Source organism: Staurois parvus, unplaced genomic scaffold, assembly GCF_062004578.1.
Source record: "Staurois parvus isolate SC_StPar_1 unplaced genomic scaffold, SC_StPar_1.0 ptg000145l, whole genome shotgun sequence".
Classification (NCBI taxonomy): Eukaryota; Metazoa; Chordata; class Amphibia; order Anura; family Ranidae; genus Staurois; species Staurois parvus.
In genome coordinates, this window is record NW_028317941.1 from 4,941,634 (window position 1) to 4,963,726 (window position 22,093).

The window sequence follows — 22,093 nt, forward strand, 5'->3', positions numbered from 1 at the left end:
ACATCTGCCATAATAAGTAAACATCATAAAACCCATGTAGGGAACAATCTATGTTACACAATGCAGTACATAGTCCAATATATAAAAACAGACTTTTGGTACTTCTATCAGCAAAATAAAATGGCAATCCTCCATGTTCTACTCACCCCAAATGTGTAAAGAAACCTGTATTAAAAAAACAACTAATTTTCCTGTATCCTATACCATCCTCTCTTCATAGATGTACAGCTACCTTAACACACTAGTGACACTGAGAAACTGGATAATGGAGATATTGGATTGTGAGCACTTATGTGCAGGAATGAAAAATGAGGGCAGGGCTCTAACATATGAGCTGACAGCGTGGCATCCCTCTATAGTTAAAAAGAAAAAAAGAAATTCTCAGAAATAGGTAGGAGTTAGGTTAGGGCCCCTTTAAGAAATCAATAAGGAAAAAAGCGGGAAGGGATTAAAAACGTGACCATGGAATATTGGGGGCTTATTATATAAAGGCACTCCATGACAGAGATTTTTGCAGTTGGTCAGAGTTGGCCAACGAGCTCCCCACGCTCCCTCCCTTGTCGCAGGGCACTATTTATGTGGTTTGTCCTTAACCACTTGCCTACCGGACACTTATACCCCCTTCGTGCCCAGGCCACTTTTCACCATTTTTGACACAAATAGAGCTTTCTTTTGGTGGTATTTACTCGCTGCTGGTGGGTGTTTTATTTTTTGTGCTATAAACAAAAAAAGAGCAAAAATTTCGAAAAAAAGGTGTTTCTATTATAAAATTTAGCAAACAGGTAATTTTTCTCCTTCACTGATGTGAGTTGATGAGGCTGCACTGATAGGCAGCACTGATGGGCACTGATAGGCAGCACTGATGGGCACTGATAGGCAGCACTGATGAGGTGGCAAGGATAGGCAGCACTGATGGGCACTGATAGGCAGCACTGATGAGCTGGCATTGATGATGCTGCACTGATATGCAACAAGGATGGGCACTGATAGGCAGCACTGATGGGCACTGATAGATGGCACTGATGGGTGGCACTAGCTGACGGCACTGACTGGTGGCACTGCTGGGCAGCACTGATGGGCGGCACTGATGGTTGGACTGCTGGGCACAGGTGGGTGGCACTACTAGGCATTGATGGGCACAGGTGGGTGGCACTGCTGGGCACTGGTGGGTGGCACTGCTGGGCACTTGTGGGCAGCACTGCTGGGCACAGGTGGGCGGCACTGGTGGGTGGTACTGCTCAGCACTGATCATCAGTGCCCTAATGATCTGTGCTGATCAGTCCTCTGACAATTGCTGGTTATCGGCAGTACCTTCCCCACACTGTGACAGGAAAGTGCAGTTGATAACCAGCAACTGCATTTACCGGTGATCTGCTGTGTCACATGACCGAGGCGACATCTTTGGCTCTTTCCGTTGATAGGTGATCCGCTGTGTCCGAGGGACACAGCGCGCCGCGCTGCGCACTCCCGGAGCCACGCATGCGCGGTTAGAATGGGAGGATGTCATATGACGTCCTCCCAGAACGAGAGAACCGCCTTGCACCTGTCATTGTACTATATGGTGGGGATGGAGGCGGTTAAGTTATGTTATGTGTAATTACCAATAAAAGTGCTGCGGCCAAAATTTATGCCAAAAAGAAATGTTGTGTGTGTCATCATTTGAAAATAAATTATTAAGTATAGGTATTTGGGGAAGAGGGATAAAGTGCGGCCTGCATTCCCATGTTTTCCACCATGTATCATCACCTTTTGCAGATCAGGTTGCTATGGTGTGTGAGGTATAGGTGATCACCCCTCAGTGCCACCACCTGCAGAAGCTGAGCAGTGTTACGCAGTACAGGGACCCATGACAGTACAGCTGCATAATCATCTACTCAAGTAGTAAAAGCATTTTGTAAATCATTAGCATAAGGTCTGTCTGTCTGATTGTTATGAAATCATTTACAACCCTGCTGTGTTGTGTATTGCTCTAGAAGGACATGGATCTCACTAAGAAATGTTCCTTTATGAGCTCTAGGTAACACTGCTTATTTTGTATATCCCCCTCCCCTTCCAATATGTCATTTTCATTTTTAGCCTAAAAACAGAAACATATTTACTCAGATCTTTAAAAAAATGTCAAGTATTTAATAGTGACGTACATGCTGTACAAGTCAAGGAATTCCTAAATAGGCAGGCTGTCTGAAACATTATGGGGTCTAATCCTTTGGGTCCTGACTGAACTCCCTTGTCCCATCACAAGGAATTTTCAATTTTCTTGTCTGTGGATAGACCCCTCCTTTTCTTTCCTTTATTGGCAGGATGATATAAAGACGGGTGTTCGCTCAACAGTAGCCTGCAATGATTTTTCTCTTTCTACTTTCTTTATTCCGAGTGGAGTGGTACTTCCTGAGTGGAAGTTGCCTGAAAAAGCTGGCTTAATCACATTTGCATTGTGCTTCCCTGTTGGGGCCTGCCAAAAATCACACACCGACCCTAACCTCAGGAAAGAACTATGACTGCAGGAGGGAGAATCTCTGCATTCCACTGGCATGTTAACATACTAACCCTTTGTGACATGACAGCAATACATTCCACTCACGCTTCCTAAAGTGGACATGGCTACGCAAACCTATTACCCTTCTCCACATGCAACAGACAGAGTTATCTTTGTGTTTCCCTAGCACTAAGCCACTGCTTTATCTCTTTCTTCATATTATTATTATACAGGATTTATATAGCGCCAACAGTTTGCTCAGCGCTATACAATATAATGGGAGACAATACAGCAACAATACAGTTCAATACAAAAGGGATAGGAGGGCCCTGCTCCTCGGAGCTTACAATCTAGGAGAGAATATGCACTGTTTACTCCAAGCAGCATTACCTCTCCAAAGGACATTATTCCTGGAATTCATAGAGAGTATTATACATTTTCTTAGGCCCCTTTCACACGAGTAGTCTGGTCAGGTTTGCCTGTCCATTTTTCTAGTAGACCTGACCAGACCCTTCGTTCAACTATATGGGCAGTCGGATGTAAACAGATTGGTGTCCGTTTACACCCAGCTACCTCCAATCTGGCAAAAACAAATGCACAGGGGATCCATTCCCCTCTGTCTGGCTAGATCAGACTGGAGGGCAGTGAGGAGTAAACGGACAGCTGGTCCATTTACATCTGGTGGCCCATAGAGCAAAGCAGGCTATTGTCTGTGTCCGCTCTACATAAGCAGAGTCACCTGGCTGTTCCACTCAGCTCAGCAGGGGCAAAATCAGACAGATCCTCTGCTGAGCAAAATGGATCCGACCCGTATGAAAGGGGCCTTAGAATCCGGTTGTGCCTCCACACATAAACTGTCTGTGCTAGTGACTGATTCATGTACACTGTGGCAAATGAGGTTTAATGTTGATAAATATAAAGATATGCACTTGGGGGCTAAGAATATGCATGCATCATACATACTAGGGGGGTACAACTGGGGGAATCAATGGTGGAGAAGGATCTGGGAGTTCTGGTAGATCACAAGCTTAATAATGGCATGCAATGCCAAGCTGCGGTTTCTAAAGTGAGAAAAATCCTCCCTTGCATTAAAAGAGGTATAGACTCCAGAGAGAGAGATATCATATTGCCCCTGTACAAATCATTAGTAAGACCTCATCTGGAATATGCAGGTCAATTTTTGGCACCAATTCACAAAAAGAACATTGGGGAACTGGAGAAAGTACAGAGAAGTGCAACCAAACTGATAAGAGACATGGAAGAGCTCAGCTATGAGAAAAGATTAGAGGAAATTAATTTATTCTCTCTTGAGAAGAGGAGATTAATGGGGATATGATCAATATATATAAATACATCAGTGGTTCATATAGTGAACTCGGTGTAGAGTTATTCACCCTGAGGTCATCACAGAGGACAAGGGGGCACTCTTTACGTCTGGCGGAAAAGAGATTTAACCTCCAAACACAGAAAGGTTTCTTCACAGCAAGAGCTGTGAAAATGTGAAATAGACTCCCTCAAGAGTTGGTTCTGGCCAGCTCAGTAGATTGCTTTAAAAAAGGCTTGGATTATTTCTTGGATACACAGAATATAACTGGTTACTATTTATAAGTTGATCCATGGAATATCTGGTTGCTTCTCGGGGGATCAGGAAGGATTTTTTTCCCCTGCAGGAGCGAATTGGATCATGCTTTGCTGGGTTTTTTGCCTTCCTCTGGATCAACTGTAGGTATAAGATTATAACTTTTTTTTTTTTAATGGTTGAACTAGATGGACATTTGTCTTTTTTCAGCCAGACTAACTATGTAACTATATACACTATTGGAAAAAGCACATGAATTTGATGCATGGAAGCCAGCACTAGGGCCACACCAGACACTTTGTCCTCAGTGCAGCTCAGTAATAGGTGCAGCTGCTGAGGAGATTTGCAGTAACTGTACAGAGCTTGATGGGGATGTCTAGTTCCCCATCAGGTCTCCCCTTCCTTCTGGTTGACAGCGGTTGGCAATGGGCAGATTCCACAGCCACTAGCTAGAATTGGCCTTAAGTACCTCAAATTTTATTATCTACAAATGTGCGGTAATTCTTTTTGAACTAGTTGCAGACATAGCAACACATTGTGAGTTTGAGAGCTACCTTAATCTGTTGCACGTGTCAGAACTCCTAAGAAAACGGTTACAAGATTTTTATGAATTCAGCACAGGACTGTATAAAATGGCCGTACCCCTAAAAAAGAGTGCTTTATCGAGCCCCTCCCCCCATATGTTTCTACAACGTTGACAATAATTAAATAAAAAGGAGATCAAATTGGACAGCAGTGTCAGATAGTTTAGCTGTGCTATTCAACAATATGTACATTATCATATACTGTCAATTATATCATTTCTCAAAATTAGTGTGCAAAAAATAGAAGGACCAGATGGAAATACTGATACTAAAATTTGTTTAAAAATATACAGAAATCTTGTTTGTGCACCAGGCCACAAAGACTTGACATGAAATCGCTAGTGTCCTGATTTTATAATTATTCAGAAGAAAAATTAAAAGCAGTATACATACGTGCAACTCATTCATGTTCATCACTGAAGAGGAAGGCTTTGTGGTTCCTAATCGATACTGGATACCTTCATTTAGTGTCATACCCCAAAACTGACTGTAGTTCCCAGCATTCCATCTACAGCAAATGAAATAAGGTACTGTGTTTATTTTAAAAGATTTTTGGTGCCCAACAATAAATCAGAATTATTGTACACAAATAGGGAGCATGTAGCATGTTTGAGCTCTCTTACCCATATGAGCCTCGATTAACAGCCTCAATAATTCTTGGGTTGATAAGGCATGCATTCTGCTCACAGTGCCAGTTACCATCATTAGTGCATGTGCTAGAAAAAGAATAATATAATAACATGTCATACAAATGCACAATACTTGATTAGATTTAATTTCTGTGATAACATTCACTTCTTTGACCTACAGCCATCTTATCAAGGAAAAATACTTCTTCAGTCTAACTATAAACAGTGGCATTTCTCGGAATCAGAAGGCATGCTGGAAGGTTTATCCGGACCTGTACAGAATTCTCTCAGGTCTAATAAAGACAAATTGGTCTATAAACATTTCTAAATATTCGCTAAAAAAAGCAAAAAGTCCCTATTAAAAAGGAAGGACACACTTCCTATTACAATCATTGTCAAAACAACACTGAAGTAATTCTGAAACCAAAATTGTTTTAATTTTGGGTAAAGAATTGTTAAAACCCCCATCAAGGTTTTCTCTGCTGTCTGTATCCCATTGGGAAAAATATTCTTGTCTCGAGGCACAGCAGGGAGTGATAGGAAATCTCTCTAAAGTAGGGAAAGATCGTTGCCATCAAAACAAGTGTTCCCATTGTAAGATTTCCCATCTCTTCTTCTCACAGTGACAAATCAACATTTTTGAGTTTACCCCACCCGGCACCAGGACATATAGAGAATACAATTCTGAGGCAAGAAAAGAGAGACGACATTAAAAATCTTCAAAGATAAGAAGGGTCTTAGAAGTGGTAGTTCTGAACTGCTTTGTCTGCTATTAGACGGGAAATAGAGAATTTTTTTATTCAGTAGGGAAAACCTGTTTTTTAACTCGTTACTTATTCAAGACATAACAAAAACAAAGGAAAAAACCTGGTTCCTATACTGAATACCATAGGTCTTCTTTTCCACTGCCTCTATTCAATCTGTTACGCTAGCACTCCATTTCCCATCAGTAGTATCACTTGAAGCACTTCAGACTTTAGAACTATCACATACTACCCCTGATAAAGGGGGATCTTTGTAGTCCTCAAAACAAATTGGCTTTCCTTTGTTGACTGCTATGTCTAATGTAGACCATTCTGTGCATTTTCTAGTGGGTTGGTACTTCTGTCATTCCTTATTTTTGTAGATTTCTACAACGAATACCTTTAAAGCCTCTGCATTGATAGGGAGCTGACAACTAAACCCACCAACTACACCAATGAACACATATCCAGTTAGAGGATCTATCTCTTCTTTGCACTATCCAAGATGAAAACAATTGGCTTTAGATACATGCAAGGTATGATGCCACACAGGCAGGGTATATCAAAGTCATTGAAAATGGTGATTCCAGTAAACCCACAAAAAGCCCTGTGTGGGGTATATGGTGGGCTAACAGATTCACTACATTGGGAGATGTTGGATACATTGCAGTCATCCATTATTCATTTGAAGGTAGGTAAATTAATGTGATAACTCACATTACTGATACATTATGGATTTTCACTGGCAGTACAATCTGAGTAATAGCGGTAGTGATAGCGTTAACAAACAAGCAACAGTCTGGGAATTCAATAAAGCAGTAGCGTCACTTTTCTGGCGGTATGGCCCCTTTAACATGGCTTGTACTTAATTCATAAAAAGCCTGATGGGCAACTCTGAGACTAGTTCCCCATCTAGTCCGCCTTGACTGTGTTTGACAGCGCACGGCCGCAGGTGGATTCCAAAGGTGCTAGTTGACTGAACAGTGGCTATGGATCCACCCACTGCCATCTACTGTCAATCAAACTTAAAGCAGACCTGATGGGGAACTAGTCTCTCAGGAACACACAAGCGCACTGAGAAAGTAGTGTGAGTCGTACATGAATCGGGTACAAGCACTGTCACTTTCCATGGAATTCTAAAGGGTGTTTATGACACCTTTTATGAATTCACCATAGTGTGTTTGTGTAATAATAAACTCATCACTAGTGCTCTTAAGAGAAGAATGACCAGAATTGAGGTTTGTGCTGTCAACCCAGCATTCATAATGACATCGGGCAAGCTGTTGGATCATTTATTACATCAGATAAATTATGCCCGTATATGGCCAGATTAATGACGTGTCCAAGAGAAAATAATGAGATTAGAATAAAGCGTACATGAAGAAGGTGAGGTAAGGGCTAAGGAAGAAGGGTCCTGGTATGTGGGCTGTCAGACTGCAGAGGTGCTCAAAGGAAATGCAATCTAGTCTCATCTTCACCTGACAATTAGTCAGGAGCTCATAGATAACCACACAGAGAAAAATAAAGGAGCAAGTATAATCAGTGTTATAAAGATATGCTTGTGTACAGTATCGACAGTTGTGCAACTACAGCCCAGATGTTTAAAGTAGATCTATAGACAAAACGTTTTTCATTTTGGATAGAGCAAGGGAGGGTTATAACCCCTGTCAGATTTTTTTTTTCGCCATCTGTGTCCCATTGTAGAGATTTCCCTTCACTTCCTGTCCCATAGCCAACCAGGAAGTGAGAGGAAATCCCTGCAAATTAAGGGAATTCCTTGGGGACCCCTAGGTCACCAGAACTAGTGTATTTCTACTACTTTTCTGGGGGCAACTCAAAATTTTAGATTTTCTTTTACTTTCACTTTGATGATAATGGTAAATAGGACAAATAGAGAGGGTGAATCTCCCTAATGTGCACATAGACAGCAATAAAGACTAACGGGGGTTCGAATCCCTCTCCACTCTCTCCAAAATGTAAAAAGAAAATTTTGCATTCAGTTATACTTTAAATATCTATTTTATGCTTTATTTCTACGGCTTCAACTACCACCTCTATGCCGACGACACACAAATCTATCTCTCAACCCCCCACCTCACCCCCTCGGTCTCCGCCCGAATCACACACCTGCTGAGCGACATATCAGACTGGATGTTGCTCCACTTCCTTAAACTGAACCTCTCCAAAACCGAGTTTCTTGTCTTCCCCCCAGCCCGGACACCACCCCCCATTGACTTCTCTATCACAACGAATAACGCTACCATCAAACCCGCCCCGCAGGCCAGAGTACTTGGTGTCATTCTGGACTCCAACCTATCCTTCCAGCCCCAAGTCCAATCTTTAACAAACTCATGCAGACTCCACCTCCGCAACATCGCCAAAATCCGCACGTTCCTAACTCCAGGAACCACTAAACAGCTCATCCACTCCCTCATCATATCACGACTCGACTACTGCAACTCCCTCCTCACTGGCCTGCCTCGCCGCTGGCTATCCCCGCTTCAGTCGATCCTGAATACGGCAGCCAGACTCATTCACCTTTCCCCCCTCTGCCAATCCCTCCACTGGCTTCCGATTGTGCAACGGATCAAATTCAAAATCCTAACACTGACGTACAAAGCTGTCCACCATACTGCCCCGAACTACATAACTGACCTAATATCCAAGTACCACCCAGCACGCACACTCCGCTCCTCACAAGACCTCCTTCTCTCTAGTTCCCTGGTCTCCTCCTCCCATGCCCGCCTCCAGGACTTCTCCAGGGTGTCACCCATCCTCTGGAACTCCCTGCCCCAACCCATCAGATTATCACCTACTCTCCTCTCCTTTAGGCGCACCCTGAAAACCCATCTCTTCAGGGAAGCCTAGCCCACCCCCTGCTAACTTGCCGACCTCCTCCACTCTTCCTACCACTCCATCCCCCACAGCTATCTCCTCCTGTGCCACCATCCCCTCCCTCCTAGATTGTAAGCTCGAAAGAGCAGGGCCCTCAATCCCCTCATGTTTTGCATTGTATTGGTATTGTTCTGTCACATGTTCGCTCCCCCTCTGTAATGTACAGCGCTGAGCGAACTATTGGCGCTTTATAAATACTGTATAATAATAATAATATAATAATTTCTATATCCACTGACTTAGGTCAGTATGCACACTGACATCTTTTTCATGATGCGTTTTATATAAAACAAACCAGAGGGAATTTCCTTGTTTTCTGGGTGGTATGTACAGAAATTTGTATGCACATAAGCCTTATAGTTATTATTAGTATACAGGGTATACATTCTGTTGTCAACAAATTACATATATATTTGTTGTAATAAAGACTAAATATATGCACAACATATAAAGTGACTTTGGGTAACTGATGAGCAGAGAGGAATAGTGTTGTGGAAATGATGAGGTGTGTGTATGGTCCTTCTGCATAAAGTAACTATGGTATGATAAGCCTGCATTCAGACATTTGGTTATGCATTAGACAAACTCCAGGGTTTGAGGATTATGAACAGTCCTGCGTTATGTGTTTGAAGACTTCAGCTTCCTTTTAAGGTTGCAAACAGAAGTCTAAGTTTAGCCAAAGCATTTTCCTGGGAACTTCATCTTTCATTTTGTGCTGATTTTTTCCCATTTGCTCACAGCATAAAAATGACTGATATCTGATGATTGACTTGAGTATCTCATCCATCGCAGGTCATGATACTGCTACTTGACATTGCCTTTACATTCACAAGAAAGCCACCAACATTGTGACAAGAAGCAGATTAATGAGAAAATGAGCAGCTGGGGCTCATTACCTATTGTAGAATAACTTTTTCCACTGAAAGATGAAGCCTTGAAGTCATACTGATTGTTATGAGCAACAGCTCCACTTACCTTGTTTTAGTTTTAATCCATCAGCCTCAAATACAAACTGCAAATCGACCTAATAACATTTAACATGGCAAAAGAAACTGAAAAATATACACTGGAGTCAATTGCCAGGCCTTGAGCTTGGTTTTGTTGTTTTTATTTAGGGGTTAAACTTGGATAGAGTATATGGGATGCTCAAGGAACTCTAGGACTTGAGGATAACTCCTTAGCAACTATGTACAGAGATTTGGATTAGCAACAGTCTTTTCTTGAAGAGCACTAAAGGCTCTTAGGTGTACCTCCTCAGACCTTGGTTGATTCCTTCTCTTCACCCAGCTATCTAAGGATATTCCTGAGCAAGACTGCCGATTGAACAATCCCAGAGGAGAAGCTAGTTTGTTAATGCACCTGACCACCCTCTCCCCTTATCTGACCCAGAGGTTGTAAGAGTACTCACACTGTCCTCTCCTGTCAGCTTAGTGGGTTGGTGGCTGCCTTCACGCCTTACTCTGGGTTGGCTCCATCCCTGCTACACAGGCTGTCCTTTCAAGGAGACGTTGAGGTAGTGGAGATCCTCTTCTCCAGAGACCTGCTTGCAGGTGGGCTCCCCTCCCTGGGGCCCCCTCTCAGGCTCCCCCCTCCAGCCTTCCTCAATGCATCTTCCATCTGACACTGCACACCTCCCCCAAGGCTCTGCCACATTTGAGAGTTGCCCTAGTAACCATGCTCAGCCTCCTGCCAGGGAATTGGCCAGAGTCCCTCAAATATGCAGATCTGGGACTCCTCCCCTCCTCCACCCATCTTCCAGAAAGCTCTCAGGTTTCTGGAAAGGTGGAGGGGCTCCAGAAGCCCTGACTTGTTAGAGCCTCCAAGCCTGTTCTGAGGTAACCTCACTACCTCCCTCCCCAAGCTGCTACTCAGCAGTAGCAGCTACTCTACTATCTAACAAGAACTACCTAACAAATCTGGAAGGCATTACATAGGCCATATAAAAGTTTCAGGTCTTTCCCATGGCTTTCCCATAGTCCAGTCCCTTTCACAGGACACTCTCACAGGGCCATCATTGTCACATGACACTCCCACGTAGAGTCCTTCTCACAGAATTATATAAAATATGCAGAGTCAATAAATTATATTGCAAAATACACAAATAATTCATACAATAAAAGTGCAAAAAAAACCTAATAGATATAAAGTGCACAGTACAAAGCCCAGAAAAAAGTGCACTAAGAAGAGGAAAAGTGTCAGTGTGTAAAAAGAAAAAAGTGCATCATCCAATAGTCCATTTAAAGTAAATCTTCACCACAGTAACACTAGATATATTAATCACCGGTGTAATGTAATCTTCCACTAATAAAGTGCATCACCATGTGCGTACAAATACCGCCACTTCTGCACACTCACCAGCCTTTAAGCTGCTTAGAGGAAGCAGCAAACAGCACAAGTCAGCAAAAGGCTTCACAGTGTGGGAAACGACCTCTTGTTATAATACTCCACTCCAGTAAGGGGCCACCACACCACCAATATACCAAGCCTGGGAGGGATGCTCACCATATGGAGCCACAAGACGTTATATATAGCAGGGGTCTCCAAACTTTCCAAAAAAAGGGCCAGTTTACTGTCCTGCAGACATTCGGAGGGCCGGATTGTGGCCAGTGTGGGTAGAAAACGTCCCAGGTTGGACATCAGTGAACATGAACAATACCCTACATTTGGTGTTCAGTTGCATAGAGACTGTGGTCAGTAGAAAGAGGAATAATGTCCTGTCATTTTCATCAGTGGGAAGTATAGAGTCCCATCATTGCTCCTATTAGTACCATTATGGATTTAGACTGCTAATCTGGTATGGAGATAATTGGGGAGGGCCCTAAACTATTACTCTGCCTCCTTTTTTTCCTAATCTGTTTTTGCTTTTGTGTTATACAGAGTCTTTGTAAATCTAAGAAGTTTTATGTACCCTCAAGTTTTTCCAGATGGCACATTCATAAATTTTTGGCTGCTGATGTCAAATGATCTGCAAATGTAACAAATTGTTGCTGTGACGGTAGAGCCTCCTTTATTTTGTGGCTAACCCTTGTTCTACTGTATAGTCTTCAGTAAAGGAATTATTATCATACTTTACATGGGCAGCACAGTGGCTCTGTGGTTAGCACTTCTGCCTTGCAGCAATAGGGTCCTCAGTTCAAACACAGCATGGAGTTTGCATGTTCTCCCTGTGTTTGCGTGGGTTTCCTCCAACAATCCAAAGAGCTGTTGATAGATTAATTGGTCCCTGTCTAAATTAGCCACGGTGTATGTAGGCATGTACGATAGAAACCTTAAACTGTGAGCCCCTTGAGGGTGGGGACTAATGTGAATAAATAGTATGTAATGCACTGCATGAATTGACAGTGCTATATAAATGTCTAAAAAAAAGTTACAGTGTTGGAAACATATTCATGGGGGCCCCAAAACCTGGAGTACCCTATTATACAAATTTCAACTTGTCCTGAACCTTGGTCCTCCCACCTCCAAGCCTCTCTACTCTCACAGCAGTGAACCAATAGTGAAATGTGGAAAGTGGGGGGCATCAGACCAGCCTTTGACTCTACGAGGACAGGTCAGAATTTGTATATAATAAAGCATGTTGGGTGTCATAGCTCCCATGAACATGCTTAACGTAGAGTACCACTAGATGACTGTATTCGTATTGCTGTGTTAATAGCCTATAGTGACAGTAAACCCTACTAAATTCTATTTGAGTATGTATTTTTAACTAAAAAAAGTACTTTCTATTGCTCTCAGCCTCTTCCAAATTAATTTTATTCTTTCTGCTGCAAAATGTACTCATGTTGGAAGGTGTCTATGTTTGTTCTCCATATCCCCACTGTATGTAGAAATATACCCACCCTCCCTTACTCTTACCTTAGATGGACTAGGGAATGTGGACTATGGGATTTGTAGTGCACATGAAGTATTGCAAATGACCACAACTAAAATGCATTGCTTCATACAAAGGTAGGTGAGGGACAAAAGGAGAGGTTAGGGAGCTCGCAGAAGACATTACAAGGAGGCAGAAACACAGTAATAAATCATTTCAAATTTGAAAGGAAAAGGGATTACAGGGCCATTAAAGAGGAACTAAACTGTATCTGAGCACCACAAACTAAAAATGCTTTTTAAATAATTTTATAATATTCAAAGCAAATGCACCCATCCATCCCTGTCTCCATGCTTTATGTTGTTTAAAAAGCACCCCCAAGCATTTCTAGCTGCAGACATCCAGAGTAACAGCAGATGATTAATTTAGCATTTACTTCCTGGAATCTATCTGCCCTTAGCTCAGGCATGCAAGCAGCTGAAGAAATGTAAAAAAAAGTTTAAAACAAGTAAATATGATATACCTTCCTTTCTATAGACGAATGGATAAGGCTTAAAGGAGAAGTACAGCTAAAACTCCTTTGGCTGTACTTCTGTGGATCACAGGAGTGCAGTTTGTTCTGCACGCCTGTGACCAGTTTTCAGGTGACAGCGGGCTAAAGCCCCCTGTTGTCTAACGTCACTCAAATGGTCCAGGCTGGAGAAAGATCCCGACTTTAAAGAGTCTGGAGCGGCACTTGGCTCAGCCTCCCAGTGACATGCTTAGGGCCTAAACCAGCCACTCCCTCCCCTTCCACAGCCCAGCGCTCCAGTGACAATCACCACTCTGCTCACAGCAGCCGTTAGAACTCAGCAATCAGCGGTCATGTGATCGCTGAGTTCTCACACTTAGAGCCAGCGGGGACAGATGTAGCATCAGACTGATGCTAGGATCCACCTAGGTTAGTATGATTGGAAAAAAAAAATCCCATACTTCTCTTTTAAAAAATAGTTAATGTTGATTGAGAGAGTTTAGTTCCATTGTAAAGCGGAGCTCCACCCAAAAGGGGAAGTTCCGTTTTAAGGACTGCTCCCCCGCTCCCCATTAAGGATTGGCACCTTTGGGGGGCAGGGGGAGAGTAGGTACCCGAATTTGACAGGTACCCGCTCCCACTTTCGGTCCGATCGCCTAGGTGATTGGAAACGGAAGGTGTCCTCCCTCCCTCCCTGTAGTCTTTTGGGACACCTGACAGGTCCCAGAAGACTACAAGACCATTCAGGAAGCACAGCGCTACTCGCGCATGCGCAGTGGGTACCCGGCTGCGATGCCACAAGCTATGACAGCCAGGTGCCCACACTGAAGATGCCGGCCTCCTGGAATACAGGACGGCCGGTGAAATGGGCTGCGGGGGACACACCACGGGACCGAGGGACAGGTAAGTGGCTGTTTTTTAAAAGTCAGCAGCTACAGTTTTTGACTTTTATTTTTTGACAGTGTGAGTGGAACTCTTCAAGTAGTGGATGTGTATAGAATAATTTTGGAGATAAAGGATATTTTTTTAGCGTCACTTTAAATTACATAACAAGGTTTATAAGCAAGGGATTAATTAGACATATTTGAAAATAATCTCTTCTAGCTGGAATTCCTCAGCCTGATGGTGCTCCCTCCTCTCCACATTTTCATAGGTTTGCTCAGCCAAGCTCAACCAATCCATAGATGTACCTCTTGGCAATCAGCCTGTGCACATATATGGTGGACTGCCCTTGTATATTTATGCCCATCTGTGGGGTGGTCACAAGATGCAAATATTCCAGAAACTCTTTTTCTAGTTGGACCCAAAGAAATTGAGAATGTAATACTCAAAAACTGATTCAAATATCAGGAAAACTCTGAGCTAGCTGCATTCATAAAATATTGATGGGCACTCAAGACTGCAGTAACACTTTGTAAATGTTTACTCAATTGCTCACAGTGTGTAACTGTTCTGTGTCAACTCCAAGAAAGTGCTGTTCATAGCAGACAATATAAGATACAAAATTATGAGAGTGAACATTGTCATGTGGGGGTTTTAGGATGATTATCCATAATATCATATCGATATTGCTTTTTGTGTATATATAATCAATATGATCACTGTGGAAAGAAACATCTCAATGTACAGCACAAGCTTACTTAAAGGCAAGTGTACATGAAAGTATTATATTAGGTATAGGTGGGCAGCACAGTGGAGTTTAGTACTTCTACCTTGTACTCATGGGGGTCTCAGTTCAAATCCTGGTCAGGACACTATTTGCACGGTATAAATAAAAACATCACCCACAGAACAATTCCTAATTAAATTAATTATACCCTCTGTGAAGAAGTGTAATAGAGGTTTGGGTAACTGCTGCTTTAATAGTGTGCATCGGACACCATATGGCATATATGTAGATTAAAAAAGCTGTGCTTACCCTAAACATACAATCACCATAAGTTAATGTATACAAAATTCATCCTGATGACATCCTGGATGTGACGAAATGCGTAGGTGGAGGAATTTCTGGTTACCACGTCATTTTCTTTCTTTGGAATGCACGCTGGCTCCTATGTGGATTGAACAAGCTTTGGTAGATCATTCCACCCCATTTTGTGACTGTAATCTTTTTAGTTTTATTTGATGATTTTAATAAACGGTTTGTTCTGAGGCTTCCTTCTCCTTTTTTGGTGTGATATGTAGCTAAGTACCTGAAATAAATAAATAAATAAATAAATGTGATATGAACATTTATTTATTTATTTATTTCAGGTACTTATATAGCGCCATCAATTTACACAGCACTTTACTTATATATATTGTACATTCACATCAGTCCCTAACCCTCATGGAGCATACAATCTAAAGTCCCTAACTCACATTCATACATACACATACTAGGGCCAATTTAGACAGGAGCCAATTAACCTACCAGCATCTCTTTGGAGTGTGGGAGGAAACCGGAGTACCCGGAGGAAACCCACGCAGTCACAGGGAGAACGTGCAAACTCCAGGCAGGTGGTGCCGTGGTTGGTATTCCAACCAGCGACCCGAGTACTGCCAGGCGGAAGTGCTAACCATATCGGACCCTGGATGATGGCTTAATTACACAGTGGGTCTGTGATGCATACGCATATTCAGTCTCAGTCTCTGCAAGGGACACAGGTAGTGACACAAACTGGAGTTGTCTGGAGTGGAGTTTACATTTACATTATGAAGAGTTGCAACACAACTTTTATTGCACATTTATTTGTACTTTTACACTTTGATCTGAGCTGTGTGTTGTGCTTTATGGACATTGGCACTTTTAATGACATGGTTACATATATTTGGTGTTTGTATATGCACACGGATGGTATAGGTTTATATATACATTTTGTAAAGATAACTTATTGGGATTGTATGTGTAGGGTATGAGCAGATTTTTTTAAAATCTATACACAGTATATACTATTTGCAGGCTGGTTACAATGGACACCCTATGCTTGCTCTAGTACTCCAGTTTCCTTCCACGCTCCAACAGACATGCTGTTGGGTTAATTGGCTCCGGTAAAAATTGGCCCTAGTATGTGTATGTATGAATGAGATCTAGGGACCTTAAATTATAAGCTCCTTCAGGGCAGGGACTGAATTGAATTTTCTGTATGTAAAGCACTGCATAAATTGCCAGCACACTATAAATGTCCTTGACAAGCAGAGCCACCCACTGGGGCTAATGTACTAAAGGCAAATAGACAGTGTAGTAGCTCCAGAGCCTAGTAAATGAGACAACGCTTTACTTTGAAAAGAACACCCAATCACATGCATGGAAAATAAAAAAAAACATTTTTTGCTTGCACATGATTGGATGATGGAAGTCAGCAGAACTTCCCTCATTTACTAAGTTCTGGAGAGAGAGACATCATATTACCCCTGTACAAATCATTAGTAAGACCTCATCTGGAATATGCAGTTCAGTTTTAGGCACCAGTTCACAAAAAGAACACTGGGGAACTGGAGAAAGTACAGAGAATGGCAACCAAATTGATAAGAGGCATGGAGGAGTGCAGCTACGAGAAAGTATTGCAGGAAATTATTTTTTCTCTCTTGAGAAGAGGAGATTAGAGGGGATATGATCAACATTTATACATACATCAGTGGTTCATATAGTGAACTTGGTGTAGAGGTATTCACCTTAAAGTGTTACTAAACCCAGGACCCTGTATCCACTATATCTGGTCTCCCACAGTATACAGAACATGGAAATGCAATTATTTTAGTAAATACAAACTGCTAAATACCTTTTTGTCATCAGCTGTTAGAGCAGTCTTGTGAATTATATCAGTGTCCAGCAAATCACTGGTTACAGCTTGTAGGAAGAGTTTTCAGTCTCTTCTAGGTAGATGCAGGACCCTTCACCTCTGTCTGGACAGTGCTGATTGGCCCTGTGCTGATCACATGCACTCTCCCAAGAAAAAATAACTCTTTAGCAATACACACCAAACTGAGCATGTGAAGCTTGCCCCCCAAGCCTCTGTTCTATCAAGAGATATTTAGGAAACACTGGAAGAAAGGGCGGATCAGAGAAGACAGGATCAAACATCCTTTTTACACAATGTGGAGGATTAACCCCTTAGGTTCCACAGTGAGTATAACAAGCATGCTTTACTGCATATACAGACTGATTTTACTGTTGTGGGGTTAGTAATACTTTAAGGTCACCACAGAGGACAAGAGGGCACTCTTTATGTCTGGAGGAAAAGAAAATTTAATCTTCAAATACGGAAAGGCTTCTTCACAGTGAGAGCTCTCCCGAGAACTAGTCCTGGCCAGCTCAGTAGATCATTTTAACAAAGGCCTGGATTCTTTCCTAAATGTACACAATATAACTGGATACTAACATGTATAGGTAAATTTGATCCAGAGAATATCCAATTACCTCTTGGGGGATCAAGAAAGACTTTTTTCCCCAGATAGAGCCTTCCTCTGGATCAACTGTAGGTATAGGATTGTGTATATAGGATTGTAAATTTGTTTCCCCTTTTATCGGTTGAACTAGATGGACTTGTGTCTTTTTTCAACCAGAATAACAATGTAACTGTACTTGCAAAGTGCACAGTCTATTTGTCTTTAGGAAATCAACCCCAATGTGTTTTTATATCAGTTGTGGTGGACTGATCCTTGGTAGTAAAACATATAATGAATGAATGCAAACTATAGTCAGGCTAAGTTTACACTTGCACCTAAACTGCCACGGCCCCAAAAAGCAATCCACACTTGGACAAGCCCAGATGATGCCCCCTCACTGCCTGTAATAACATAGTAAATGCCATAGCAATGAGCCACAGCTGCATGCATTTCACACAGCTGCAGGACATGCAGTGCATCCCATGTTTGTGCTACTGCCCAGCGAAAGTGACTTGAGCACTAATTTTTGTGGCAGGCATGAAGTAAAGCGTGGCAAATGTGGCATGTGAACATCCTTATCCGCTGCCTTTGCAGCTTAAGGGAGGGCACTTGTGAGGCGCTAAATATATGGCTCAACCACACCATTTTAACACCTCCCAACCACAAGTCTAAATGAGCTCCAACTCATAGCAACTAATAGGATTTCATTTTTCTATAGTCAAAAAGAACAATTCATTCTGGCTGGTTACTACGGGTTACTAACTTTGCCCATAGCCATAGCAGTATGCAAATGAACCTATATGGGAGCTTCAAATAGGAATATATGTGACCACACGAGGTCGACAATGTCACAAGCATTTTTGGTTTTTGGTTTAGATTTACCAAAAGCCATATAATAGGAGGTCATAACCTACCAACCCTTACAATTGTATCCAATTAGGTAGGCTCTTGCACTACATTTATTTCAGGTACTTATATAGCGCCGTCAATTTACGTAGCGCTTTTACATATATGTTGTACATTCACATCAGTCCCTAACCCTTAAGGGGTGTACAATCTAAGGTCCCTAACTCACATTCATATACAAGGGCCAATTTTGGCAGGATCCAATTAACCTACCAGCATGTCTTTGGCGTGTGGAAGGAAGCCAGAGTACCCGGAGGAAACCCACACAGGCACAGGGAGAACATGCATACTCCAGACAGGAGGTGCCATGCCTGGGATTCGAGCCAACAACCCTAGTACTGCCAGGCAGAAGTGCTAACCATTTAGCCACTGTGCTGCCCCCATAGTTGAAGGTAAATCTAAAGGAAATTGGGCAGAAATTGGACAGAAAATTGTATAGTGTATGGCCAGCCAATTTTCTGTTCAATTTCTGCCCAATTTCCTTTAGATTTACCTTCAACTATGTATTGCAAGGACCTGCTTAATTGGATACAATTGAAAGTGTTGTTTAGGTTTGACCTTATATTATATGGTTTTTTGTAAATCTAAAGCAATTTTCTAAAGACATTTGTATAGCGTATGGCTAGCCTTATGCAGGCCATAGACGGGTTGAAAATCGGCCGGAAAAAAAAAATCGACCGATTTTCGCACCGTTAATGGGTTAATTGGTCAGCCGTTTTTCGGGGTTTTGAGACATTTTTTTAATCGGTAAAGTTGGAAAAAAATCGGCCGATTTTGCTGATCGGATGATTTTAACGGCAATGATGGGCAAATCGGCCGATCGTTTTACCGATAAAAAAATCTGCGTATGAGCCGTGACCTGCAAGAAGAAGGAAAAAGAAGAAGAAGAAGAAGAAGAAAAAGAAAAAGAAGACGAAGAAGAATTCCAGTCCGCTATTATATTTGACATGAAAAAGTATTGCGGTTGCAACAATGTATCTATTTGTATCCGAATAAAAACATCTGTATCTGAAATGGATACAAATAGATACATTGTTGCAACCGCAATACTTTTTCATGTCAAATATAATAGTGGAGCTCTCTGCAAGGACAGAAGTAATTAAATGCCGGCTGTAGACGGGCTGAAAATCGGCCAATTTTGTTTACCGTGGTGGTAACGTTGGCCTATTGAACGACCGATTTTTCATTTTTTTTTTTTTTTTTTAAACGGACGGTTTTCGAACCCGTCTATGGCCTGCATTAGAGTCCATTTTCAATTTATGTAGAAACACTGACCACAGATGCAGAATTTTTCATTTTTAATTTATGCAGTTCAAAGCAGCACAAGATTACTGATCACAACACAGCTGTGTGCATGGGCTCATAATAAACTATGCTGCTGCATTCAGATCTGTACAAAACACATTTTTTATGCTCACATGCATAAGCCTTCATAGTCTGAAACCTGGAGGTGTACTCCATAAAAAGCATGAAGAGCAATAGAAATGAGCATCAACAGGTCAGGTTTTCAGTTTACATTTGTCAGGTCAGCTGAGATAAATTTTTATTGGTCATCATGGATTATTGCACCTGCACAATCTCAGTGTTCTTTATGGATTGGGTATGATGAAGACTTGGTGGTATGTTATGTAGAGTCACATTTCAATTATTCTCAAAGGCTAAATGTTGTGCAGACTTCTTTCCATTGGAAAATGCCATACAGTATACTGAGGATAATCTCTATGTGCAGGAATTGTGCTGCACATGGTGATCTGGATGAAGGGTCATTTTATTCATGGTAAATATGCTGTGTTTTTTTTAGTTTTCAGCAGTCACAGAATGGACATTATTGTTCATTTTTCCTCTGTCTACTTGCCAGAATTCCTGATCAAATTAGGCCTTGGTCTCTAGAAAGCAAAAAAAAATCTGGGAGAGAGGGGAGAGAATCCTTGGCGTTGGTCCCAGCGAGCAACTGAGCATGTTTGCATGACAAGATACTTAAAACTGGATTACATTTGAACATGAAATTGTGTTATGTCTAGCAAGAGACTATGAACAAAAATATATTTGCACAAAATGAAAAAAAATATTTAAAAATTACATAACTACAACATAACTATACATTGCTTTTACTGCTTTGTAGATTTACCATTTCTTTTTAGATGTCACAGAAACTTTACAGCAAACAAAACATGACACATAAAAGAATTATTCATACAGAGGATCCCTGCAGCTCTTTGGCTAAACTAGTCACCACTGGCAATGGGTTGTATATGGAAAGTTGATTGGTGTTCTATAGCTATATTAAAGTAGATGGACCCTAACTGATGACATTTAGTTTGCTTAACCACGTTAGCTCCGGAAGATTTACCCCCTTTCACAATCAGGCATTTTTTTACGATGCGGCGCTGCGTTACTTTAATTGACAATTGCGCGGTCATGCAACACTGTACCAAAATTAAATTGATGTCCTTTTTCCCCACAAATAGAGCCTTCTTTTGGTGGTATTTGATCACCTCTGCGATTTTTACTTTGTGCGATATAAACAAAACAAGACCGACAATTTTGAAAAAAAACAATATTTTGTATTTTCTACTATAAAACATATCCAACAAAAATTTTTTTAAAAATCATATTTTTTCCTAAATTTAGGACAAAATATGTTCTGCTACATATTTTAGCTAAAAATATCCCAGTAAGCATATATTGATTAGTTTGCACAAAAGTTATAGCGTCTACAAACTATGGGACATATACTAGAATATACTAGTATGAGGGCGATCAGCGACTTTATAGGGACTGTGATATTGTGGCGGACATTTTTTACACTGACAGACACTGATGCTAAAAATTTACACTGATCAGTGTTCTAATGACACGAGTTGCGAAGGGGTTAACATCTAGGGTGATAAAAGGGTTAAGTTTGTGCCTAGCTATGTACTTGGTGTACAGTAGGTGGTGCTGGTACAAGGGAAATTAAAGGATCGTGTTCCCAGGTCTGCTCTGACACAGGATCAATCAAAACATAGGCAGAGCTCTGTTGTTCCTCCATGCCTGACGATCTGTGGGTGCCAGCGAACATCTGTTAGCCAGGACTCGGAGATTGGCTGTGACAGTTCATGAGGCAGGAGTGCAAAATCGTGTATATATACGTGATTTTGCACAGGAGGCACGCTCTGTAGCAGTAAAACTGCTATAGGACAGCCTTCAAGTTTGTTAATCTATTACCACCCGCGTTACACAAACAGCATGTGCTTTAACACACTCATGCCAGCCATATGTGTCACTTGGCAGCTGATGTTTTTGTGTTTAGAGCACTCTCATCCTGCACTCCCAGCACAGAGATTGAGCTGTCAAAGACAGCTCTCGGTCTCCATTAACAAGAGTAGGACCGGCTTCCAGTCATGTGACCACCATGACAGTCAATCACAGTGGTCACATCATCATTAATCCTTCCTTCCCATGGGCATTTAAAACTGGTTGTAAACCTCAGACACATGAACAAAGCATATCCTTCTATATCCATAGTGTGTACTTGTCTCAATCCAGAGCACTGTCATTTCTGTCTGCTGTCTCATTCCTTATGCTATCAGCATGAGTCATTTCTGACAG

The 22,093-nt window shown here is 41.7% G+C and overlaps 1 protein-coding gene across 1 annotated transcript in view; it reads right to left on the bottom strand.

The window, feature by feature from the left end:
- Nucleotides 1-22,093, bottom strand: part of TINAGL1 (tubulointerstitial nephritis antigen like 1) — a 92,381-nt gene that overhangs the window by 17,363 nt on the left and 52,925 nt on the right. Inside the window, exons 4-5 of the mRNA XM_089673870.1 lie at nt 5,263-5,355; nt 5,033-5,147 (exon numbers count right to left, since the gene is read on the bottom strand). Of these exons, the coding sequence (XP_089529996.1) occupies nt 5,033-5,147; nt 5,263-5,355 (208 nt within the window). The remainder of the gene's footprint in view (nt 1-5,032; nt 5,148-5,262; nt 5,356-22,093) is intronic.